At 42.4% G+C, this 21055-nt stretch overlaps 3 protein-coding genes across 17 annotated transcripts in view; 2 read left to right on the forward strand and 1 right to left on the reverse strand.

Annotated features, from left to right (window-relative positions):
* Nucleotides 1-87: 87 nt before the first annotated feature.
* Nucleotides 88-5489, forward strand: Selenoh (selenoprotein H). Of its 4 annotated transcripts, XR_013090429.1 has the most exons (6): nucleotides 434-966; nucleotides 1055-1200; nucleotides 1334-1464; nucleotides 2319-2431; nucleotides 5174-5255; nucleotides 5354-5489. XR_013090429.1 is itself a non-coding variant. In XM_076847267.1 (5 exons), the coding sequence occupies exons 2-4, from the start codon at nucleotides 848-850 to the stop codon at nucleotides 1432-1434; spliced, it is 366 nt and encodes a 121-aa protein (XP_076703382.1). In that variant the 5' UTR covers nucleotides 88-232; nucleotides 807-847; the 3' UTR covers nucleotides 1435-1464; nucleotides 2319-2489. The 4 variants fall into 4 exon arrangements, 2 of the variants coding, with proteins under 2 accessions (XP_076703382.1, XP_076703381.1); XM_076847267.1 differs by lacking the exons at nucleotides 5174-5255; nucleotides 5354-5489 and adding an exon at nucleotides 88-232 and having other exon boundaries at nucleotides 807-966; nucleotides 2319-2489; XM_076847266.1 differs by lacking the exons at nucleotides 5174-5255; nucleotides 5354-5489 and having other exon boundaries at nucleotides 433-699; nucleotides 807-966; nucleotides 2319-2489.
* On the reverse strand, nucleotides 3353-6135 carry Btbd18 (BTB domain containing 18). Its single transcript, XM_076842885.1, has 2 exons — nucleotides 6075-6135; nucleotides 3353-5415 (listed from the first exon to the last, which is right to left on the reverse strand). Exons 1-2 carry the CDS (start codon nucleotides 6133-6135, stop codon nucleotides 3353-3355), a joined length of 2124 nt encoding a protein of 707 aa, XP_076699000.1.
* A 9768-nt stretch (nucleotides 6136-15903) lies between these two features.
* The window catches only part of Ctnnd1 (catenin delta 1), a 50326-nt gene continuing 45174 nt past the window's right edge, over nucleotides 15904-21055 (forward strand). For 8 of the 12 annotated variants that reach the window (XM_076847268.2, XM_076847274.2, XM_076847276.2 and 5 more), the window contains exon 1: nucleotides 15904-16162. The gene's annotated coding sequence lies outside the window, so the exon portion shown is untranslated. Of the gene's footprint in view, nucleotides 16163-17546; nucleotides 17671-21055 lie in introns of all 12 variants that reach the window. The other 4 variants (XM_076847269.2, XM_076847273.2, XM_076847279.2 and 1 more) reach the window with 2 other exon arrangements.

Consider the following 21055-nt stretch of genomic DNA (forward strand, 5'->3'; position numbering starts at 1 on the left):
TTTTGTGTGTTTCTCTTGTGTTAGAAAAGCTAGGCAGGGCTAGGAAAGTGGATCAGTGGGAGTTTACCTAGCATGCTATCAGTACTGGGGATTGAACCCCTGGGTCCATTACCATTCAGCTACATCTCCAGTCCTATATTTTTATTTTGAGACAGGGTCTGAGTTGCCCAGATTTGCCTTGAATTTTCGATCCTGATCCTCCTCCTTCCACCTCCCAAGTAATGGATTACAGGTGAATGCCACCATGCTGGACAAGACCACGTAATATGAAAGGGCATATTGTGTTTCACCAAATGCTGGGCATCAATTCCCAGGATTGATGATGGTTGGGGATGACCGATTTCTGTAATCTAAAGTGCTAACCAGAGGGGGATGCTTTGTGAACTTAGTTTTGGATTGGTCCGTGCTTCCCAGGGAGGAATTTGGGGAGCATCATAAAGCATAGCATTTAGTGCAACGCATAGGTACCTAAACCTCTGTGTGGGTGGGATATGAAGCTTGCTTCCAGACTCGAGTCCCCGCCTCCCGGGATGCCGGCCTTACCTGGTCCCCTCCACCCATAACGCTTAATGGTAGGGCCTGGTTCTCGCAGTACCTCCCCCTTCTGGTAGGCGGAGTGGCTGGGCTCGAAGGTCCCGCCTCCCGGCCACGTGCGCGCTGCAGGCCCCGTTTTCCACTCTCCCGGGGAGTTTTTGTTTCGTGAGCGGAAGTTCTGGGTTAAACCGGGTGATTCGGGGTCTGACTGCCCTCCTCCCTGGTGCTATCTCAGTCGTGGCATCTTCACTGTATTCTCCCTTCCGCCCCAGCATCCTCAGTCGGCTCGGCGGGCGGCCGGATTCCAGGCGCCATGGCTCCTCGCGGGAGGAAACGGAAGGCCGAGGCCGCTGCGGTCTCCACGTCGGAGAAGCGGGAGAAACTGGAGAACGGCAAGGAAAAAGTGGAGGAGGCGGTCGTCATTGAGCATTGGTGAGCGCCCTGGGAGGCGCGGGCGGCGGCGGGAAGAATGGCTGGCGTTGCAGCGGGGCCGCAGTCTGATCTCCCCGTCTCTCCCTAGCACTAGCTGACGCGTCTACGGGCGCAACGCCGCGGCCCTGAGCCAGGCGCTGCGCCTGGAGGCTCCGGAGCTTCCCGTGAAAGTAAATCCTTCCAAGCCCCGGAGGGGCAGCTTCGAGGTGACCCTGCTGCGCCGGGACGGCAGCAGTGAGTGCGGGCTGAGGCCTGGGAGGAGAGGGGCCTGGGTCTAAAGCTAAGAAGCACTAGTTTTGGAAACCGCGGCCAGCTGTTGACTTTAGAGATGCTCGTGGATTCCAAAGTAATTTCGACTTATTCCCAGGTGCCGAGCTCTGGACCGGGATTAAGAAGGGACCCCCACGCAAACTCAAATTCCCCGAACCTCAAGAAGTGGTGGAAGAGTTGAAGAAGTACCTTTCCTAGGGCGATTTGGGCAGAAGTCCTCATGCTGAGGTTTGAAATGGAGAGGGAATTAATCTTGGGTAGCTTCTTGCAGAGGAGCCCATACTATTATAATTTATTCCACACAGGATCTAAAAGAGTGATTTCCTACAGGGTGTGCCTTTTGCCAATCGTTTTCATTTTCATTTAAGTCCCTTTACGCCAAATTATAAAACACTAATGGTAACATTAATGATTCTTTATAGAAGCGTAATTTGTATACTTCCGGTTGATTGTGGCCCTGGGGGTATGATCCAGTGTTGCTTTTGCTTGAAAATTTATTTCCTCATTCCTGGTGGCTATTTTAATTCTTTGAACCAGTTGTAAATCTTACTGCTTCCCAGAGTTAAAATTTTTAACATGGGTTTTTGTGTGGGTTAATGATTTTCCTTCTTTACTGGCACATTGCTGTACCTGCCCCTACACTTTTCTAGGGTTATTTTGCCCCCCCCATGTCTTATGTATTAAACACTGCATTACAACACTGTTCGTCCTGGTTAGGTGGATTTTTGTCTGTCCATAATGTTTCATTCAATGCTTTGGCATCTTGTCAGGCACTTGTATGTTGAGTGAGCTTTGAGGGAAGGATACAATCCTTGAGCTCCTAGGTGGTGGTGGTGGGGGCAGGGATGGCATGCCTGTAATTCCAGGGACTTTAGGAGGCCAAAGCAGGAGGATTACAAGTTTAAGACCAGTCTCAGCGAGTCCTTATCTCAAAAAATAAAGGGCTGGGGATGTTGTCAGTGGTAAAGCCTCCCAGGGTTTAATCCCCAATACCAAAATTTAATAAAGTGATGGAGGGAGAGGTCTTCCTTAGTCTTTGGTGCTGGATCCCTTCTCTAACATTTCCCTTCTCATTATTGCAGCTGTCTCTGGTGGTGTTGGAGCATTTATGATGGGACATGACTAAACTTCAGTCATGTACCTGAAGCCATTTCTTCCACTCCAGAAATGATGATACAGACGAGGCAACCCTCTAGTAAGGCATTGCAAAAATATTTGAATTTGGTTTGTTTAATAAAAGGTTAAATAAAGTATCTAAGAGTAAAATTTAATGATGATGGACAAAGCCAGCTGTGGGATTGGTGGTCCTTATTTTTCATTGCCCAAGGTCACCAATTGGCCTGGAACTTGTAAGAGTCTCTGGTATAACATGTGAAACACTTATAAAAACTATGGGAGCAAAGTAAATAATTTATTTCTTTAAAAAGCAACTATCTTTTTCAATTCACTTCTTAGAAGTGATGGAAGTACATCTTTCTGTCCCTGTGGAGTTTTTACCTAGACTTCACATACTGGCAATGAACAAGCCCCACAAATATAAGATGCTGGAAGTGTCCTATCATTCCCACCCACTTAATGTTTTGCCTAACATAGTTTCACATCTTTTGGGATATTTTCCTCTTTTTACTCTATGGTATTGGGGATCAAATCCAGGGCCTCTTACTTGTTGGGCACATTGTGCTCTGCTACTGAGTAATAACTCCAACCCTTTTTAAATTTTGAGAGGCTCAAAGTAAAACAAAACCCCACCTCAGAGCTTTCCCTGAATTTGCAGACTCAGTGCCTTGTGAACTGAGAGACCTGGTTCTTGGCTGTTACCTATGACCCACTAGAGTTGGGGACCACAAAGTTTATTGTTTCACTTGTCACTAACTGGAAAGTAGATTACAAAGAAATAAGATAGTTCAAGTTCATAATTTTCTACCTATGATACTACTAAACTTCTGCCTGGTCCCCAAGGCCTGGGGAGGGGAGGGGGAACCTACAAAGAGTCAGGGTAGACCTACCTCTTACACTAAGAGGAGAAGGCATGTGCTAGTTTCTGCCAATAAATGAGCCTTTTACTAGCCAACACTTTCCACCCTCCCAGGGCCCCTAACCTCCCCTCCCCTCTCTACTACGTTAGTATATCTACCTCTGTTTCTGACTCTGAGGAAGGATCAGGCCACACAGAGGGAACACTAGCAGGCCCCAGCCTCCCCTCTGCTGTCCAGTCCACCACATCAATTTCCTCATCTTCAGAGCTGTCAGGAAGTGGGCCCAGCAACTCAGAGTTATCAAATGCCTCCTTGCTGGCCTCTGGAGCAGGGTATAATTCCTCATCCAAGGTTAGGGACACATCTAGTTCAGTCTCTGCCCAGTTTGAGCATGGAGGAGAGAGGTCCCTGTAAGATCTTTGGGGAGGGTCAGGGGAGTCAATATGGAGAAGTTTGTCTCCCTGACCATCCAGTGGCTGGGAGTTGGTAATTTCAAGATGTGGAGTCCAAGAGTCTCCCACTGAAAGCACTCCTCCTTCACTCACCTCAGAGGGCATAACAAGGGGGCTAAAGGGCTCAATTGGCTCTTTGTTCTCAGAAGGCATGACAAGGGGACTAAAGGGCTCAATTGGCTCTTTGTTCTCACTAACAGGTTCCTTTTCCAATCCTGTGAGCTCTCTGGGCCAGAGTTCCATGTCTGGTAAACACCATTCTTCCCCTTCAATCCAGTTCTTTCCTGTTTCTGTCAGGTGATAACTAGGGGTTCTGCAGCCCTCAACCTCAGGACTCTCCAACGACCCAACAGGTGGCTCAATGTCTGAGCCACAGAGCATAAAATCAAGGATCTCTTCCAGCTCACTGGTGGCTGCAGCACTTGTGATTCGGTATTCCTCAGCTTCACAGGGCTGCCTGAGCAGAGCTGTATCAAATGCATATGGCTCTCTGCAGTCAATATTCATCATGGGTTCCTTCCCTACCAGCTCTGGACTAGACCCAAACTCTGACTTCACCACAGAGTGGCCCGGGGAGTGGCTAGCAGAGAGCAGAATGTCTTGTAGCCTAGAGACTGGAGAGTCCTGACAGAGTTCTATTCTAGTAGATGGCATTTCCTGCTCATTAATTGAGGATAGCTGAGCCCCTGGAGGTTCTAAGTCTCTCGTGGGATCTGGGATCTGGGGGCTATCTTGAGAATTTTTGAGGGGAGGCTCCTGTACCACCTCCCAGCAGGTCCCGTTTACAATCTTCCGAAGTTTTACTCTCCCAATCTGCCCTTCCTCTGCAGAGTCTGAGTTGGGTGCTCTGACTTCAGGGCTCTGCTTCTTACTCCCACCTGCCTTCCCAAGACCAGATGGGCTTGGGGTGTTCTGTAGAGGACTAGCTCTTCCTGGCTTCTGTTTGTCCTCTGGTGCTTCTTTATTTATAGTTCTCTGCCGCCAAAGACGCCGGCCAGGGGCTGTGGGCACTGTGCTGGACCCACTTAAAATGCTAGGCTTTGATGTACAGACATCAGGAGATGGCTTTGAGCGACTTAGCCTGATCTTTCTGGGCAACAATCGCTCATCCACAGCGGGGTACAAGCTGGGTGGGGAAACTGCTGTAGGACCAAGGACAGAGTCATCCTTGTTTTCCTTAAGTCCCTGACTGTGGCTTGAAGGAGAAGAGCTTTTCTCTTGGGGAGTCAGGCAGGCTCTAGCCTTCCTCTTGAGCAGAAGAGTGCCTGACAAGTTCTCAGTATTTGGTCGGTTGCCCTTTTCCTGGGGACCTTCCTCTTTCCCCAAAGACTTCAACCTAACTGCCCCAAGGGGACAAGGAGTCTGAGTAACAGGCAGTGGAGTTCGTGGGCGACGTGTGGGTGCCACCACTCTGGCAGAGATTGGTACAGCACTTGGTGGTTGTAAGCACTCTCGGTTCAGTCTTCGGCCCTGAGGGGCCTTCACTAACTTTCCACCCTCTAACTGAAGAGATTCTAGCTCAGACACACGGAGCTGCCGCGCAGCAGAAAGCACGTCCTGGGCTTCTTCTCGAGATACTTCCATCTCTGAGGTATACAGGAAGTCCACCAACTTTCTAAGTGTCCTGATTTTCAGTCCCCCCAGTTCCAGCACCACCTTCCGACCCTGAATTGGCCTTTCCCGTTCCAGGCGTTCTGTGAAGAAGGGGCTGCAGGCTGACAGAATGCAGCAGTGGGCTGGAACTGCCTCACCTGGAGAAAAACACAGACTGTCATGTAGACTTGCATGTTCATGGACTAAGCATAGACTAACGACCCAAATGTATTGCCCCTTCTCATAGTTTTTTCCCCACGGAAATTCAAATAAAAGGAGAAATTTGTTCCTTCTGCTTGCCTGGAATCTTCTGCCATACCTCTCTATCAGTTAGCTTATTTTTTAATAATCCAAAATCTAGCCTACAAAAATTCATTCAAAAAGTCTTCCTCTAGGGGCTGGGGTTGTGGCTCAGTGGCAGAACACTTGCCTCACATGTGTGAGGCACTGGGTTCAATTCTCAGCATTGCATATAAATAAATGAATAAAATAAAGGCCTATCAACACAAAAAATATTAATGAAACAAAAAAAGTCTTTCTCCAGCTGGGTGTAGTGGTGCATACCTGTAATCCCAGCAATTTGGGAGTTTGAGGCAGGAGGATTGTTAAATTTAAGGCCTGCCTAGACAACTTGATGAGTGACTCAAAAAATAAAATAGGCTGGGGAGTAGCTCAGTGGAAGAACACTCTTCACTCTTGGGTTCAATCCCTAGTACTGCCACCCACCCCAAGAAAGCAAGCCTTTCAATCCACAAGTATGGGTTTGGTGCTCCTAGGCACAGAAAGGTACTCCACAACGATCACTGCACTTACCTACCTGAATTGGAATTAGCCATCTCCATTACACTGTAAGCTGTGAGGACAGGGGCCATATCCATCCTGTTCACTGATGTATAACCATTATTTGCCACAAAACAGGGCTTATATCACTGCTTGCCACAAAGTAGATCAAATACTTGTTGAATAAATAGTATTGACACATGAGAGCTCACAGAATTTTGTAGGAACAGCATGTGGTCTAACAGTAGGTTTAGAGGCAAACAATCAGGCTTCAATTTTCCTGAGCTCTTGCTGCTGCCTACTAGGGAGTGGTCTCTTCTGAGCTACCTTCTCATTTTATGGGCAATTTCCAGGCATATCAGTCAGGCTATCCCATGTCTTTAGTTACCAAAGCCTTGCTGATGACCCCCAAAGCCCTATCACTATCTAGATACCTTTCCTGTGATACCAAACATCATAGCTGGCATGTCTACATGGATGCCTCACAAGTAACTCCAATGCAACCTTCCAAGGAAAGGAAATTTTGCCACCCCAAACCTCCCAATTTCAACACCAAAATAAAGTATCCCATTCATCCTCTTGCCTCAGTCATTTGAATCTAATCTTTCTACATATATCTAATCAAATATCAATTTTAAATAACCTTCTGGAGTCATTATGTGCCACCAGGCATTCTTCTAAGGGTTTTACCAGTATTAATCCATTTATTCACCACACCCTGTGATGTAGCTACTGGTATTGTAGATGAGTAAACCGAGGCATACTTTGGTAACATCCCCACAATTACAGTAATTAGAAAGGACAAGATTAAAACCCAGAATCTGGCTACAAACTATGTTCTTCCTCACTTGAATAGCACATACATTTTTTTGGCATACTGGAGTTTGAAACCAGGGATGCTCTACTACATTTCCTACTTTTTATTTTGAGGCAGGGACTTGCTCAGATGCCGACCTACTCAGCTTCCTAAGTAGCTAGAATTACAGAGCCAACTACAATCCTTTATTTTTATTTTTGGTACTGGGGATTAAACCCAGAGCATTACCACTGAACTATATCTCTGGTCTCCCTAAGTTGATCAAGTTGGCCTTGAACTTTTGATGTTCTTGCTCAGCCTCGAATCACCAGGAAGGATAATATCCATTTTTTTTTTCCAGTGCCAGAGATCAAATCCTATACATGGAAGCAAGTACTCTACCATTGAGCTCCATCTCCAGCCTGATATCCATATCTTAAGGAATTTTGATGTTTCCAAAACTTTATAATTAGTTTCATTTTTTAGGAGAGAAAAAAATAGTCACAATTTCACTCCTGAAAGCTAACTGTCCCAGAAACATACAGCTTTTTTTTTTTTTTAAATCTGTTTACCAAATAGTTTACTAGGAGGTAATATTCTTTTTTTCCTTCACCCCTGGCCAATAAACTCATTTTATTTATTCTATGGTAAATTTCTAGCTGAGTTCCTACCAGTCTTACCTTCTGCCTGCAGAAGGACATCACAAAACACACCACTCTGCTGCTGTTGATGAAGCTGCAGAAATGCTAACCGGAGAAATCGAGGGTTCCTGTATAAGATTTTGGAACTGGCAGGAGAGCACATGTTGGTAGTACCTAATGAACCTAGGTTTTCACGGATCAGATTCCTGTAAGTGAGATAATTCATTTCAGAGGTATGGTTATACCTAATATTTTTTGTTTTTGAAATGACAGGGAAATTTTGATCAGGGTGTGATGACACACACCTGTAATCCCAGCAGCTTGGGAGGCTGAGGCAGGAAGATCACAAGTTCAAAGCTCAGCAACTTAGGGAGGCCCTAAGCAACTCAGCAAGACCTGACTCTAAATTTAAAAAGAAAAAAAAAAAAAAATGGGGAGGGGGCGGCTGGGATGTGGCTCAGTGGTTAAGTGCCCCTGGGTTCAATCCTGGTACCAAAAATAAATAAATTTTTTTTTTTTTTTTTAAAGAAGTATAGTATGAACTGGGGAAACATTAACCCTGGAAGTTGTGCTAAGGGTAACTTTCTCTCTTTTTCAATAGTGGGGATTGAACCCAGGGGTGCTTTATCACTAAGCTACATCTGCAGTCCTTTATATTCTCCACTTTGAAGCAGAGTCTTTGTAAGTTGCTGAGGAGCTCATTAAATTTCCAAGGCTGGTCTTGAAACTGATCCTCCTGCCTCGACCTCTCAAGTCCTGGGATTTCAGGCATGTGCCACTAAGCCTGGCTTGAAATTCTCTCTTGAGATACTCTTGGTGCCTGACATGGTGGTGCATGCCTGTTATCCCAGCAACTGGAAAGGCCGAGGCAGGAAAATCACAGGTTCAAGGCCAGCCTCAGCAATTTAAGAGACCCAGCCTCAAAATAAAAAATAAAAAGGTCTGAGGATGTAGCTCAGAAGAAAAGCACCCTGGGTTCCATCGATAGTATCATAAGTAAATAATATCATCATAGTTGTTATATGTGGGAGCTCAGAGATAAGGCTAGGTTTGAATTTTGGCTCTGTTAGTAGCATAGCTGTATAATCTCACACAGGTGACTTGACTTCTCAGTCTCACATTCTCATCCAAGGAATGGGAATAACAACAATACTTACCTTGTGGGACTGTTTTAAAAATTAAATGAGTCAACACAGGTAAAACTGCTTAGCACAATGTGGGCATGGCACAAAATAACTATTATCCCCCAAATGGATATTATTGTTTTTCAATCTTCTTCATTAGTATTACTGCTGAGACCCACTCTTCCTGAGCACTTCATCCCCTAGGTTCCATGGTTATAATCCTCAATTTAACACTTTTAAAGAAATAATAATGGGTATAGAACTTTCTGTAGGAAGTTGTATGCATCTTCTTTTCTCTGTGCTATCACACTAACCAGCAGAGGGTGCACAATAAAGAGAAGACTCTGAGTGGGAAGACATTGCCTCTCTTGGTTTAAATGTACTAGGCCAAAGTGAGCCTGATTGACCCTGGAAGTTGAAAAAAATGTGGCCTTAGGTTTGTCTGTTTGGTTAATTACCTGGCTAACAATGGAGCAAGGATAGGTAAGCATTCTACCTCTCCCAACCAAACTTGATATTCTGACTTCACGCCTATTAACATTTCAAGTTTTGTTTTGCTTTGCATTGAAACACCCACACTCACTGACTGCAGAGCTGTGTTCTTGTCCTGGCATGAAGTTTTCAGTCAGGTGGCACTGAGGGTTCGAATTGTTCACGTCAAAACTATCAGGAAAGAAAAGTGGGAAAATAAATTAAGAAAGGGTGGGCTCAATTTCCATCCCAGACAGAGAACCATGGGTGGAGGAGGGCAGCTGTTGCAAGGGCCCCAAGAAAGCTTTCCAAAACACCAATGCCTGCCCTTGCCCCTGAACCCAACCTGGAATGGTTCTGCAGTAGGATTTGTTCCTGACGTGCTGTCTCAGCTTGGGTCCTCTGTCCAGCCTGCCTTGCTTCCTACCAATGTCTAGCCTCCTGCCAACAGTTTGAGCAAAGCAGCACAGCGCACGTGGGCCAACGGCCTGAGCGATTCCCTTCTTCGTCCAGAAGCGAGGGAACTAGGGTTGAAGGAGAAAGCAGGGCGTAAGGGAAGGCCCTGCAAAGCTGGGCGCCCCTCACACTCTGGGCGCCCCGGCCCAACTCCTTTGAGAGACCTCTTGGCGCGAAGGTTTCTGGGAATGGAGCGTGGGGATTCCGGCGGCCTGGATTCAGGGCTGGCCCTCACCGCCACCTCCGACCACACGGGCTTTGCAGTCACTCCCTTGGTGCCCTCGTGGTGCTGCTGATCCTGGCACCCACATGCACTGGGCAGTGGTGACAGCCAGGGCCTGAGTCCACGCGGCCCGCGCCACAACACTGCGCGCGCCGCTGCCCTCGCGCACGCTTCCTCGTGGGGCCCCCGACGTCCTTCCTCCTCCCAGCTCTTGGCCTACGTCTGCCTGAATACGTCATCCCCATTGGCCGAAGGCCCCCGGGAGAACCAATCAGAGAAGGAGCGGAGCTTTAGGCGGGAGGCTAAGTCTCGAGCGACTTGAGGGCTGAAGGAAGATGGCTGGGCTGCGAGAGGTAGGCGGAAGGGCCCGCCAGGGAGGGATTCTTAGGGGACCCCCCTTGTCCCTTGGCACTCGATGAGCAGTGAGACAGAGGGCCAGGGAGGTTGGAGGACAACATGTGTATACACAAAAGAGAAACGGGAAGAACCAACAGCACGTGTGTCTGAAGCATATCTTCAAAGCCATCAATTTATCTCCATTTGTATGCCTTCCTCCACCTGTGGGTCTCTGGCTGGTGTCTCCACTCGCACCCCATGTCTGGAATCTAGGTATCTTCTGAGGCCAGAGGGGTTCTGGAACAAGCTCCCCGCGCTAGTTTCTGAATTCACTTTCTCCCTTGATTCCACTCCGACCCCGAATCTCAGACAACTGTTGACCCACAGAATTGTAGACGTCCACCCCCGCCCCCCAGTGGTCTCCTGTGCCCTTCCACAGACGATTTATTTAGCACAACTTCTCTTGGGAAACGACTTGTTTCAGGAGTGATATTAAATTAAATGATCTCGAGGTAAAACGTTTACAAAGAATGCAAACCCACGGCATAAATCTAGACAGCAGTTCTTTCCTTCCTGTGCATTAGGACCCAGGCCCTGGCTTCCATTACTGCCCCCTGGGTAGATGTCCCGGTTATGTCTTGCGTTTGCCCTAGGCGAAATGGCTGAATACATTAAAAAAAAAAAGAAAAAATGCTGAAGCCAGCTGGAGGTAGAAAGGAAGTTGCTTAAGAAGAGGAGAACCTGCAAAATGACAAAAAGAGGGGTGAGTCATACAGTGCTCTCAAATATGTCTTCATTGGTATCTAACACATTTTCTAAAAGGATTTGAGTGTTGGAAGTGTAGCTCAGTGTACAGGGCTTACCCAGCTTGTGAGAGGCTCTGGGTTCCAACCTCAGCACAACAAAACAAAAACAAACAAAAAAACCCCATTTAAGGTATTTGGCTGAAATAATGAGGAGTGCATTTTCAAGTCATCCAGTATTTTTCCTGGTTTGAAGCTTCCGTTCTTAAAATGAAAAAAGGAACAAGGAACAGAAGACATTTTCAGTTGTAGTTGTCATATTTTGAAGAGGAAGCAGTTTCTGAAAGGATATAAAACTCAGCCGAAGGAGGACGGATTTTACTTGCTTGCAAGCAAGTGAGGAAAACAAAAGAGTGAAGGCAGAACAATACTTATTTATGGCCCTGGGTTCAATCCCCAGTACCATGTTAAAAAAAAAAAAAGTAATATTTATTTATGGCATGTGTTGCTGAAGAATCAAGATTTAATTGAACAGGTGTACTACCAGGATAGACAATTTTGTGGAGGTATAAGGAAAATATTGTATCTCATTATTTGCATCAGGATGAAATTTATTTTAAAGAAGAGGAATCACTAGTTTGTTTTTAATCTAATACCCTATTTGTGTTAAGAATTTCTAAAGGGAATGATAAGTGGCTATCCCAGGGCTTCAGAAATGAAAGACTTCGAAGAGAAAGAGAAACAAAACAAAACAAAAATGATGAATTTTGGATGTGTAGCCACCAGAGGGTAGACAGGAGTAAAAATATTTTGTTTTTATTTGTATAAATTGCTAGTGTTTTTTTTTTTTTTTTGAAGTTGATTATTTTCATTTCTTCTTGAAATTTATAATTTTAAGTCTATTTTAGAACTAGAATCGTCATTACATAACATTGTGCTGTATATTGATAATTTAAATTTTTTTTTTTTTTTGGTTTTGGGGATCAAACCCAGGCCTTTTACACACTAAGCATCATGCACTCTACCACAGAGCTATCTGCCCTCCCTGCCCCTGGGGCCCATTTCTTTTGTAAATACCCACCACTCCCCCTCAGTTCTTTCCTAATCTTTCACCATTTTATTGTATCTTATTTTTCTATCTTTGTATGTGATGCTGGTTGTGGGTGGGGAAGTTAAACTTTTGAGCATTGAAACCTGGCATAGTGGCAAATGTCTGTTAATCCTAGAGACTCCAGAGAAGGAGGAAGGATGACTGCAAAATCGAGGCCAGCCTCAGCAACTTAGTGAGGTCCTAAGCAACTTAGAGAGACCCTGTTTCAAAATGAAAAATAAAAGGGCTTAGGGATGTAGTGTCATGGTAAAGCACTCCTGGTTTCAATCCCAATACCTAAAACAAAAGAAGAGCACTGAATATAATGTTTTATGTGTATAAACAAAAGAGAAACAGAAAGAAACAAACAAAAAATAGCTCTTGTGTCAAAAACATATTTTCAAGCCATTAATTTCTCTCCATTTTTATGCTATTCTAATATAAATCTCTGTTACTGTAACTTGACAGATACAATTGCCTTCAAACTAATCTTGCTTTTACACTTGCTTCCTCTTTAATTAATTTGTTGTATAAGTCCATTTACAAGATCTTTTCAAAATGGGATTTAGATCACGTCTTTCTATTTAACCACCCCACAGTCAAGCTTTCCTCTAAGAATAAAAGCCCAAACTCCTTTCTCTGACCCACATAACCCTTCGTATTCTGATTCTCAACCTCTCCCTCCATCCTTATTTCCAGCACCTTCTGTTGGGTCCAGTATGTTTCAGCCCACACCTTAGGGCTTTGGTATTAAGAATAAAGACTGCCTGTACCTTCTCAGAGCTGGCTGCTTCTTACTATTTAGATTTCAACTTAAGTATCACCTTTCCAGAGTTTGTTTCTGACATCCAATCTAGAGCATGCTACAAGTTACTTTTATCAATCTGTTTTAAATGTATATAGTGCTGCATCTAACATTATCTTATTAGATAAATAAATAAATAAGATAATCTTTTGATGCTGGGGATTGATCCCAGGACCTTAAGCATTGCTAAGCATGCACTTTACCACTGAGCTACATCCCCAGCCCTTACCTTATTAATCTTTTTTATCTTTAGAAAGTAAGCTTTATGGGAATAGGAAACTTGTCCTTCTTATCTTACATTTCAGAAGAGTGCCTGACTCACTGTAGGTATTCAAATTAACCCAAGTAGAACTAGTCTATTTTCAATGAACTGAGCATAAATAACTTTATCTACTAGTATTAGTGATTGTGATGCTTTATTTGGAGATAGCTGTTTCAGATAAATTTTAACATCTTTTTTCACCATTGAGTTTTTTTTGTTTATATAATTCTATTTTTAATGTTTTCCACAAACATTCTTTCATGTTAAATGGCTTGTCCTGAATACTGTAACTACTAAGCAGAGACCATTCACTCTTTCCACTGTTGCTATGTATGAAATATAAGGCTAAGCTCTGGGAATGTTTCATGAACAAGAAAAACACTGTTCATGCTTTCATGGAGCTTATCTTTTGGTGGGGAAGACAGAAACACACAAATGAAAGCAAAATAGAAAGGAAGACAAAATAATTGTAAGTTGTGAGCAGTGATGTGGTGGAGAAAACAAGACCAATCCACCTCTAGAAAATCACAGAACATTCTAAAATAGAGCTCAGATCTGGAACCAAGGGGATCATCAAACATTTCTTGTGCAAATTATTTTCCTCTGACAATCATCTTTGGCTTTTGAACTTGCTGTGGAGAGCAGAGGTAGAAGATACAATAAAGCAATGGGAGAAGATTCTTAGATAATGAGACTTGAAGGCTGTTCATTATCTTTGTGATAATGTATTTATTTCCCATTCTAGTTTGTTTAAAACCCATCAATCAAGTGCTGAATGCTTGTTTGGTCTTGGCTACCAAGTATGAGGATCTTTAAGACTGTATATCAAATATGCTGGGGTAAAAAAATGACTAGATCAGCCTGATTAAATGGGCACTTCATGCTGAGGAGAAGTGAAATTCCAGGTTAGATAAGCAAGATTAGATTATGGTTGATAAGTATTACTTTAATGTGTGTGTTTGTGGTACTGGGGACTGAACCCAGTGCTGTACCACTGAGCTACATCCCTTGTCATTTTTAAAATATTTTATTTTGAGACAGGTTCTTGCTAAGTTGCTGAGGCTGACCTGGAATCCTTCTGCCTCAGCCTCCTGAGTTCCTGGGATTACAGGTATGTGTCTCTACTCCCAGCCCAGATTATTTTAATGTATTAAATGAATAAATATGGTACTTTGAAAGCAACAAGGTATTTGACCTTTATCCTAACTGTATTGTAAGGTGATTCAAAGAGCCTCAGCTATGGAGTCAGATTGATGTAGAGGTCATTTCTTAGCCAGATGAACTCTGGCAATTTTCTTTGCTTAACTGAGCTTTGATTTCCTTATCTGTAAAATGGTGGTGTTTTAAAAGTTAGAGGTAATGAGCCCAAAGTGACTCTCACGTTGTAGACACTTCATTGGGTTGCTATTATTGGATAATGGTGAGCCATGGAATGTTTTTTGGGGACAGGATAGATAATATAGTTTATACTATACCACTATACATGGTTTAAAAGCCTTTATGTGTATCTTAATTTTCATATTCTTGGCGCTAGATATTATCCTCATTTTATACTCAAGGAAACTGAGGCTCAGAGAGATTATATAATTGAGTCAAGTGGTACATGGACTTGAGTCAGTGCACTTACAAAGGTGGGGTTTGAAGCCAGTGAGTCTGACTACAGAATCTATGCACTTCACCTCTATCCTAGATTATGAAAACTTTATGAAGATTCTTTTAGTAAATCTAAAGGTTTTAGATTTTTCAGTCAGCAAGAAAAAGAAACCTTCAATTTAACATTATCATGTTTAGTAATTATCATGTTTAATAATTGTTTAGTAATTAGTGAGTGACAAAATAGTAGTAATAAAACTAGCTGGGCACATGCCTGTAATCCCAGTGTCTTGGGAGGCAGGAAGATCACAAATTTGAGGCCAGCGTGGGCAATTTAGCAAGATCCTGTCTCAAAATAAAAAGGGATATAGCTCAGAGGTAAAGTGCCCTGGATTTAATCCCCAGTAACAATACACAAAAACAAAAACCCCACCCCTGTCTTCCTTCCTGGTCTAACAGTCTTAAAAATGTTTCTTAACTTAGAAGAATACGACCTCTATGATCCTTTATTTAGGTTAAATGTAAAAAAAAAGAATATACGAATCAGATAATCTTAAGCTTCAAGTTCACAAAGGAATCAAATTTTCTTAAGACTTTACTTATGCTGTTAACCATTTTAGATATATTGCTTGTTTATTGGATGCCATTTACTCTCCCCCCCAAATTCACCTTATTTTGATTTGGGGACAAATGGGAAGACAGTGATTTTCTTAACAGCCCAGTGGATTCCTATCTTCCTTTTGGTTCAGAGTATGGAGACTAAAAACTATTAACAAGTTCAGTCATTATTTTTTTTCTAATTAGCTCTAATGCAATTAAACCAAAACAAAGAAATTGAGAGTTTACCCCCGATATTCCCTACCATCCCAATCAACACATAGTAGTCCTATCTTTCTTTGGGAAAATGCTTTGGGGTAGAAGGCAACAAACCAAACAGCAGGCAAATAACATCAGTTCTTTTCTGTTTCTTCACCCGGATAGGTAGGGAGAGGGAGCAAGAACCCCCATCAAAGAGAACAAATGCTTAAGTATGGCATTCTAAAAAGCCCTTGTTTTTTCACACGCCCACCCCCTGAGCTCTGCAGTAATTCCTCAGAGATTGTATAGTCTCTGCTTTAAATATAAATATATATATAAAACTTCCCCCTGTCTCCTTCCTCTCCTCCTCTCTCTCTTTTTTTTTTTAATTTCCTATAATAAAGTTTCCTATTGGATAAGGTCAGCTCTCTGATTTATGCTTGGCTCCTATTGGAAGCTCGCAGGGGCTGACATCACTTAGGAAAGCGAGGGGGTAGGGCTGCCAGATCAGTTTGTCACCACCCAGGCTCCCTTGCCTTTGGCTGGGTGCAACTTCCATTTTAGGTGTTGGATCTGAGGGGGAAAAAAAAAGAGAGAGGGAGAGAGAGAGAGAGCGTGAGAGAGAGAGAGAGAGAGAGAGAGAGAGAAAGAGAGAAGCAGAAAAGATCCTGAAAGGAGGAAGAGGTGGTGAAAATCAGCTGCTTTGCTGGATTTGTCTTTCTCAGCACATTGGCGAAGCCTTGGGTTTCTTTCTCAAAGGACTGGTTTTTAGAAGTCCACATTTGAGGTGTGTGCTTTTTTTTTTTTAAAGAAAAAAATGTGTGTACAGCCGGGCAAAGGAGGATAAGCCAAGTCGAATTTTTGTCTGACGGTAACTAGAGGGAATTTAAAAACGGAGAGTCTGTTATGCTGATGGGTGACTTTTAAGCAATTGTTTTTTCCTTCTACTTTCAATACTTTGAGGGATTTTGATATTTTATTATATTAAAAAGGTAAAATGTTACAAGACCTGGAAACAAACTTCTAGATCTAATACTGGGAACTGAATGGAATCAGGGGGGTAAGAGAAGTTGTGTGAATTTACATTTTGGTGTGTTCTTTGATTTTATATTTTTTCTGAATTAAGCTAACATATTTCTGTTTTCAGAGCCCAAATCAAAAGTTGGTTTTTTGGCTTGTTGTGTGTGGGTTGGGAAAGGAATTTGTCCGGGTCGGAAGCTAGTTATACAGATGGGTCTTCATATGTTTCAAACTTTTTCTTTTTTCCTTTTTACCATTGGATTTGTGGAAATGGAAAGTTGCAGGGAGCTTTGCAGCTTAAATGGTATATTGTTTTTTCCCCCATAGAGAGTTTGAACGGCCCAGATCAGTTTCAGCCCTGCTGTTCCTGGGTGGATCCCTCTTACTTTTCCAGGTGTGGTGGGTGGGAGCCTCACTCGCCTGCTAGATGTAGCCTCCCAGCTTTGCCTTATGAAAGAAAACAAATGGATCTATGTTAACTGAATTGACATGTCCTTCTCCTCCTAAAACCTTTGATGGCAAAGATTTGTGGAGGTTGTTATGTTAAATCTGTAATAGGGTAACACTTGGTATGTACTTAAAAGGGTAGAAGTTCTAATCATGCTTTTTATTTCACTTGAGTATAGTGGCAATACACCTGAAAAAAATTTCAGCTTTGTGGTCTCTGAAAGGTCCATAGGTTGAATAAGGTGAGCTAAGAGAAACCATTTACACAAACTTTGGTGTTTAAAATGCATTTGAGAAAGCAAAAGGAGAGTTTTTATTTTTAAGTCAACTGGAAAGTTATTTTTTGGAGGTGAGTTTGTTTGGTTAATTTACCTTTAAGTCGGAAGTCTGTTAGAACTGAAGGGCATGACTGTGCTTTCGTATCTTAAACCTTAAGATTTGTTTGGTTTTGTTTTTGCACATTTATTTTTGTGAAAGTACTGATTCCAGATAATCTCATAGCCAACTCATCAGTAGCTGAAAGCTAGGGTGTTCTCTTCCTCTTTTTGAAATGCGAATCAGTCCGAAAATTATAGCTGAGTAGATACTGCCCTAATTGTAACAAGATGGGCCTTAATGTATAAGCTGCTCATTAACTTTAAACTGGTATGTATCTTTAATATTCCTCTGATTTCCTACCGCCCCCCTCCACCCATTCTTTTCAGACTAGAACACTTCCTTGAATTTCCTTTCTAGAATGAGAACATTTCTTGAAAGATGATTTCATCCTTGTGAGGTTGTGGCTTCAGGAGGAGACAGAACTTTGTTCTTCCTCTCAATATAAACTAGGTAAGGGTTACATAAAAATTCTGATGTCTGAGTCTCATAACAAGTAAATTAAAAATAAAAAGTGTGTACAGTCTGTTCGGCATAGTTCTTGTTTAATGTTTTTCTGATTTTCTTTCAAATGTGCTCTCTACCTTAACTCCACACTAGGGAGGTTTCATTGGAGGGTTGGTTATGTTGCTGCCGGACTATCGGAGTGTTGGTTTCCCACTCAACCTTTAGGGGGGAGGGATGAGAGAATCTGAAGGAAGAATACAAAGGCAGTTTGAAAATAGGTTCTGGATGACTGAGTGATGGTGGTTTGGGTCCGGCTTTAAATACTGAGCTTTGTGTAGCTGCAGTGAACATTGCAGTTAACTAGGGTCTAGGACTGTTTCTATGAACTAAGGCATTGTTTTGATTTGTGTGTAGTATTAAGAGCCTTTGGGGTGATAAGATGGAAGATTTGTCTTTTACCTCACTACTGGTTGTTGTTGTTTTCCCAGGAATTATAGTAAAAGGTACAGATAAGAAAATCTTTTATTTTGTAATTTTTTTTGTTTTTTTATTTATTTTGATTTTGGGGTAAAAATGATGAACACTGTGAGTTGTACAGATTTTTCTTTCCTTGTTTGTCTCCTATATAATACTGTTGGTTTCTTTGTTATGTGAGTAAGGTAGTGATCCGTGTTCCAGGTGGAGTCTCTTTGGGGTGTTTAGAGTTCTAGTGCCTTTCTTAGGATTCCAGCATGGACAGAGGGACTAGAATATGTTCTGCCAGCTAGTATAAAATTGAGGTTATTTGAGATCTTAAAAAAAGAAAACCTCCCAATAATTACAATCGCGCCTTTGGTTTATGAAGTAGTTGCTCTTCAGGGTTGGGTGAGATAAGATTAATGCAAATAAATTAAGCATAGATCACTATCTATTGATAAAATGATTACCTCTGTATAATTTTTGCTTTCTATTTTGATACATGATAGTCCTCTGTTAGTAACTGCCAGGTTCTCTTGCCTTTCCCCTCATTGTTTTTTATGGTGTGCTAACCATTTTGCACAAACTATTACTTAATTCTAACAAAACCCTTTTTTTTTTTAAAAAAAAAAAAAAAAAAAAAAAGGAATCCCAAACCTAGAAGCACAGTTTTGCTGAAAATCTTTACTGCCTGTAAATGGTGGAGGCCAGGATTAACCCTGGTCTGACTTGACTACAAAGTCCAATGACTTAACCACGAATACATTGCCATTCTTCAGAGAGAATGGAAATAACAGAACTAAAATGAATTTACAAGAGGCAGGAGTGTTTCATTTTATGTAGGATCAGTAGTCACTCAGATTTCCAACCTTCTCCCATTTCCTTCAGCACCCATGTTGGGATAATGTATGTATGTAAAAGATCCATTTTCCTTAGAGCCCTGGGGAGCTGAATATGCTACAATGGATATTATTTTTAGAACAGGGATCTTTCCATATGTGTGCCATTGCTGTCCCTTTTTTTCCCCTCCTTTTTCTTTCTTCTTTTTTGGTACTGGGGATTAAACTCAGGGTCACTCAACCACTTAGCCACATCCCCAGCCCTATTTTGTATTTTATTTAGAGACAGAGTCTCACTGAGTTACTTGCTTTCTCGCTATTGCGAAGGCTGGCTTGAATTTGTGATTCTCCTGCCTCAGCCTCCCGAGCTGCTGGGATTATAGGCAGGTGTGCCTGGCTCTTTTTTTGAGACAGTTTCCTTATATTTCCCAGAGTGGCCTTGAATTGGCCATCCTTTTGCCTTAGCCTAACCTAGTGGCTGGGATTACAGGTGTGTGCCACTGTGCCTGGTTCTAATTCCTTTAAATTCCTACAGTTGTCTCAAACTGCATTTGATTATCAGTGAAGTTTTCTTTTCCCAGAGAATTTTCAGGTATTTGGTTTAGAATGATATCATCTTGCAGGGAGAAGCTTGTAGGAGGTAGTTCAAATACCATAGTAATCATACTATATTAAAATTCTCTCTCTTTTTTGTCTTTTTTACCTCTAGACTAAGCTGCTTGGGTATAGGTACTATCTTCCTACCTCTGAATCCTTTAGTATCTATCTTAGTATCTGAACATACTAAGGTTCTTCGAAAGCCTTGGTTAAATAAGGCACTTGATTGTAATCATTGAGGGATATTTAGCAATACTAGGGATTGAACCCAGGGATGCTCTACCACTGAGCTACAGCCCCAACCTTTTTTTATGTTGAGACAGGGTCTCACTAAATTGTTGAGGCTAGCCTTGAATTTGTGGTCCTCATGTTTCAGCCTTCCATGTTAGGATTACAGGCCTGATTCACCACCTAGCTAGTGAAGAACTTTTGTGGGGAAGGCTTGAAAGGAAGTTGAGATAAGAAGCAAAACAACATAAATTAATAATATTTCCATGTGGTTTTGAAACTTTTACTGTAGGCTGAAGTTCAGCCTACATCTTCTTTCATTTTTAAGCAAAGTTTCTGGAAATAATAGTAAAGATTTTAACTTTACTCCTGTTTCCTTTCCTGCAAGCAGCCCAAGCAAGGTGTGTAAAAAGCAAGGGACCTAGGTCATTCATTTCAGAAGCTGTTAGTTTCACCACTGAAAATCTAAAATGTAGCCATTTTTTTTAGGGAAGAACACATTAGGGCAGCAGCAAGGAAGTACTGCTTTCAGCCCTGGTTGGAAAGAGTGTTTTTCTACCTGTTAATAAAAACACAAAGAGTGTGGAAGGATAGTTTTGACCATCAGTGCTTCAGAGAAATCATGTTTGGTGTCTTTTTTTTTGGTGGGGGTAGGGGTAGGCCTAGAGATTGAGCACAGGGCCTTGTGCATGCTGGTAAGCACTCCGCCATTGAGCTACATCCACAGCCCCTGATATCATTTGTGCTGTTTTTTAGGTTTTGGGTACCAGGGATTGAACTCAGGAGCACTCAACCCAGTCACATCCCCAGCCCTATTTTGTGTTTTATTTAGAGACCGGGTCTCACTGAGCTGCTTAGCGCCTTGTCATTGCTGAGGCTGGCTTTGAACTCGCAATCCTCCTGTCTCAGCCTCCTGTGCTGTGTGCACCACCATGCCCAGCTTATCATTGTGGTTTTTATCACTGCTTCAGTCATGGATCTTTAGGAGATTTTGTTCATTAAGTGTATTGGAAAGTTTATGAGTTTAAGAACCAAAATTAGTTTTCATGGGTAATTTAGAATCCTGATAGTAACAGGAAACTTGCCTAAAGGAATGAACTGTAGGTAATCAGGAAAGAAATAACTACAAATACTTTTTCATGTTCCTTTCCCTCAGAGAAAGAGGTTAAAATCAGACAATGCTGAAATAGGGATTGCTCTGCCTAAAAAATGCAGCTACCTTCAATGCTTCCAATAGAGCACTGATATAGCGTGGCAGGGTGATTGTAGGA

Source organism: Callospermophilus lateralis, chromosome 2, assembly GCF_048772815.1.
Source record: "Callospermophilus lateralis isolate mCalLat2 chromosome 2, mCalLat2.hap1, whole genome shotgun sequence".
Lineage (NCBI taxonomy): Eukaryota > Metazoa > Chordata > Mammalia > Rodentia > Sciuridae > Callospermophilus > Callospermophilus lateralis.

Excerpts from the sequence above, each read along its gene's own strand:
- Btbd18 (XM_076842885.1), bottom strand. The coding sequence starts at position 6,135 with ATGGATATGGCCCCTGTCCTCACAGCTTACAGTGTAATGGAGATGGCT. Across the intron at positions 5,416-6,074 it reads GATGGCTAATTCCAATTCAG|GTGAGGCAGTTCCAGCCCAC; the intron begins GTAGGTAAGTGC and ends GTTTTTCTCCAG.